This window comes from Austrofundulus limnaeus, unplaced genomic scaffold, assembly GCF_001266775.1.
Source record: "Austrofundulus limnaeus strain Quisiro unplaced genomic scaffold, Austrofundulus_limnaeus-1.0 Scaffold339, whole genome shotgun sequence".
Lineage (NCBI taxonomy): Eukaryota > Metazoa > Chordata > Actinopteri > Cyprinodontiformes > Rivulidae > Austrofundulus > Austrofundulus limnaeus.
Genome location: NW_013952741.1, coordinates 317,315 through 320,570, shown reverse-complemented (window position 1 = coordinate 320,570; position 3,256 = coordinate 317,315). Strand labels below are relative to the sequence as shown.

The window sequence follows — 3,256 nt, the reverse complement described above, 5'->3', positions numbered from 1 at the left end:
AAGACCCAGAGAGGGACCCCAAGCATGAGACCAGTTTAAACTAATATAATGATATAACACCCCTGTTTACAGGAGTTTACATTAAAATTTACAGTGTAAAAAGAAAAAAAAAGTCTCCATCTGTATGAAAGTGTCAGTAAATTGAAGACGCTCCTCTGGCTAAATGCTACAGAGGTTAGAGACCAATCACCTGACACCAGAGTTCACTTCTCTCTATGATGAGCAGTAGAAAAGAGGGAGACACAAAGAAAACAAAAAGGCAGGCTAATTATCGTTCTCATTTTAATTTATCATACCATTAATTGATTTATTGTTTATTGTGACAGGCCTATGTTAGACTCTTGTGCAGACGAAAACGAGACGTTTGTTGGCATCCTCTTTGAAAAAGACGGAATTTCCCCCCAGTTTTACGACACGTTAAATGAAAAAAAAGAAAAAAAAACTCGCAAAAGCTTTGAAAATGTTCTCGGGCTTCTGGCTCTTCTGACAGGTTTGCAGTATTGTGTATCGATTGAGGTCAGAGAAAATGCTCCCAGCTGAATATCCTGTGTGTGAGGGATATTTTGTTGAGGGATGCAGCAGTGATGTGGGTGCACCACACACACACACACACCCCACAGTTGTATGAGATTATCCAAATCCAGCGTGAATGGACCTGACACCATTGTCCCGAGCAGCAGCAGCAGCAGCAGCAGCTTCAGCGCGGTGATGTCAGAGGAGAAGCTGATGATACCTCTGAGCGCGACACATTACAGCTGCGATGATGGGGCGGCGGGGCGCTATTATTTCATTTTTTATTGTTACATGTAGCCCGTGCTGACGATGGGAGAGATGAGGGGGGCAGCAACTATTGCGCCGAGGGAAGGGAAGAGAGCGAGGGCCGGATTAAAACAAACCCGCTCTGTGAGCTGGTTTTAGTTGCCATGGTAACGATCATTACCTCGCACTTGGGAGAGCAGGAGCAAGAAGAGAGGAGAGGAGGAAAAGGGGGGTTGATGGAGGAAGAGGAAAAAAGGATGGGACGGGATGAAGACTCGGAGGCAGGAGAGGGGATGCAGTTTGAGGAAAACGTCAGAGTGTGAGCTCTCAACTTTTTAAACTCAACACTCTAACAGGAAATATTCAGAAAATGTCACAGTGTTTGCCTGAAAGAAAAAAAAAAAGAAAAAATGTAGACATCCCAGTTGGTTCCTGTTTGTTGGGGCACTCTCTCCTCACGACACCAGGACTAAAGAGTGGTTCAGCAGAAAATATGTAGGAAGAAAGAAGCCAAAAGCCCCATGTGGTGCTGAGGAAGGAGCTTGTTGTCCTGGCGATCCTACTTCCATGGTGCGTCACATGACCCTCTGCCCAGCACACCTGCCCGGGAGAAATCAGTGGCAGTTTCTATGGCGACAGGGTCAGCAGTACGGGAGGCAGGATGGCTGCCAGAGGTGGTGGTAGGAGGGACCGCTGGTCTCATGGAGTGTCGGTGGTGTTATTTTTAAACATGAAGTGATGGTTGCACACCCAGCAAGGAAAAAATAAAAACAGTGAGTGCAGGATGATGGGCACATCACGCCGTGTGTTCTACTGCCTGCATCACGTGACCTTGTGACATCTGTGTATTAAAGATCTAAGAGGACACACACACACACACACACACACATCATCCCAGCCCCGAGGCCTCGCCGTGAACTGAACTGAGTGCTTGTCTGTGTTTTCAGTGCTCAGATGGGAATTCGGCCCAGGACAACTCGTCCCTGAAGCGCGTGGCTGTGGTTGAAGACTTCTTCGACATCATCTACGCCATGCACGTGGAGATGGGCGCCGATCCAGGCCGAGCGCCCAAACACGCCGGGCAAAAGAAGACCTACAAAGCGGTGAGTAAACACAGTCAGGTGAGGGGCTTCTCGAGTCCACAGCGTAGGGGTTAACACTGAAGACAATTTGTTTTTTTGTTTGTTTGTTTGTTTATTTTTTATTTAAATTATTTTTTTGTTGTTGTTGCTATTTCAACGGCATGGGTATTGGTGAGCATAAAATAACAGGACACTCAGTGGTGGGCAGCACTAATCTAAAAATTAGTTCCACTAACCCTAAAATACTAACTCAAATTTTTACGTCCCCTAATTCTAAAGCACTAACTCAGAAATTTAGGCCCCTAATTCTAAAGCACTAATGCACTGAAAGTTTTAGCAAAAGCTAATTTTAAAGCACTAAAATAACCCAGTCAACCCATGAACATCCTTCAACAGACAACATGAGTCACATGTTGTCATGTTGCTCTCTTAAGACTTATCATTGACATCCCACAGCCCATGCAATTTGGCCTATAAATTTAGCAAGTGCTAATCCACTAATACATTATAAAATTAGCAAAAGCCCTAAAGCACTAATCAGGAAATTAGTTCCCCTATTAGTGTTTTAGTGCTTTAGGCGAACTGTGCCCACCACTGAGGACGCTCAACCCGTCCTGCTCCTGTTAGCTACAGAAGCTACAGAAGCTCTTGAAAATGACTCCAGAGCCAGAGCTTAGAGTTGAGACCTGCTTTCTTGTAGTTTGATTCAAATGAACATGGTCTTTATGCTTTGAAACCTTCAAATATATTTCTGTTTTATAAATGTTTAAATCTAACGGAGTCGAACAAAGAACACAAGCACTTTTATAAGAAGTTTCAGTGCAACTTTTTTGTTTTTACAAGATATTGCAGCCGCCTCAGTCTGGAGTTCTGCTCCTTAATTATGAACCCATTTAACTACGGGTCATAAAGATGAGCAGAGGTCACCAGAGTTCATAAAACCTGGCAGGAGCTCCGCCAGTTAATATACAACCAGGATGCAAAACACGCCAGAGGAAATAACTGTGCTTTATGAAATAATGATAATAATGAATGTATAAATGTAGAAAAATAAAAGGATTTAGGATTAGAGTGCTTTTTTTGTATTTAATCTGTGATGTCCTGAACGAGCACAAGTCTTTGTTTGCAGCTGAACAGATCCAGATGCGGCGTCGGGGTTGTTCGGTGGGACTTTGGTACCCCTCCTCTCCTTCCACTCCACCAGAGGAGGAAAATAAAAATCACAGAGCCAGTTCCTCCTGCCCTGTAGAGAGGTCCTGTCACATCTCATAGCGTGAACACTGTTGAGGACGCAGCATCATTGGGGCAGGGCATAATATGGAACTGTCACTGTGGCCTTCTGGGACGTGCACGCTCCTCTGGGTGGCCTTTCCCTCTCGGCCGCCTCAAGGGGCCACAGGGAGGGAGGGATGTGG

General features: G+C 45.0%; 1 protein-coding gene across 1 annotated transcript in view; it reads left to right on the top strand.

Moving 5' to 3' along the window:
• Positions 1 to 1,706: 1,706 nt before the first annotated feature.
• The window catches only part of nol4la (nucleolar protein 4-like a), a gene marked incomplete at its 5' end in the record, with an annotated part of 15,220 nt that continues 13,670 nt past the window's right edge, over positions 1,707 to 3,256 (top strand). Inside the window, 1 exon segment of the mRNA XM_014022712.1 lies at positions 1,707 to 1,862. Within this exon segment, the coding sequence (XP_013878166.1) occupies positions 1,707 to 1,862 (156 nt within the window).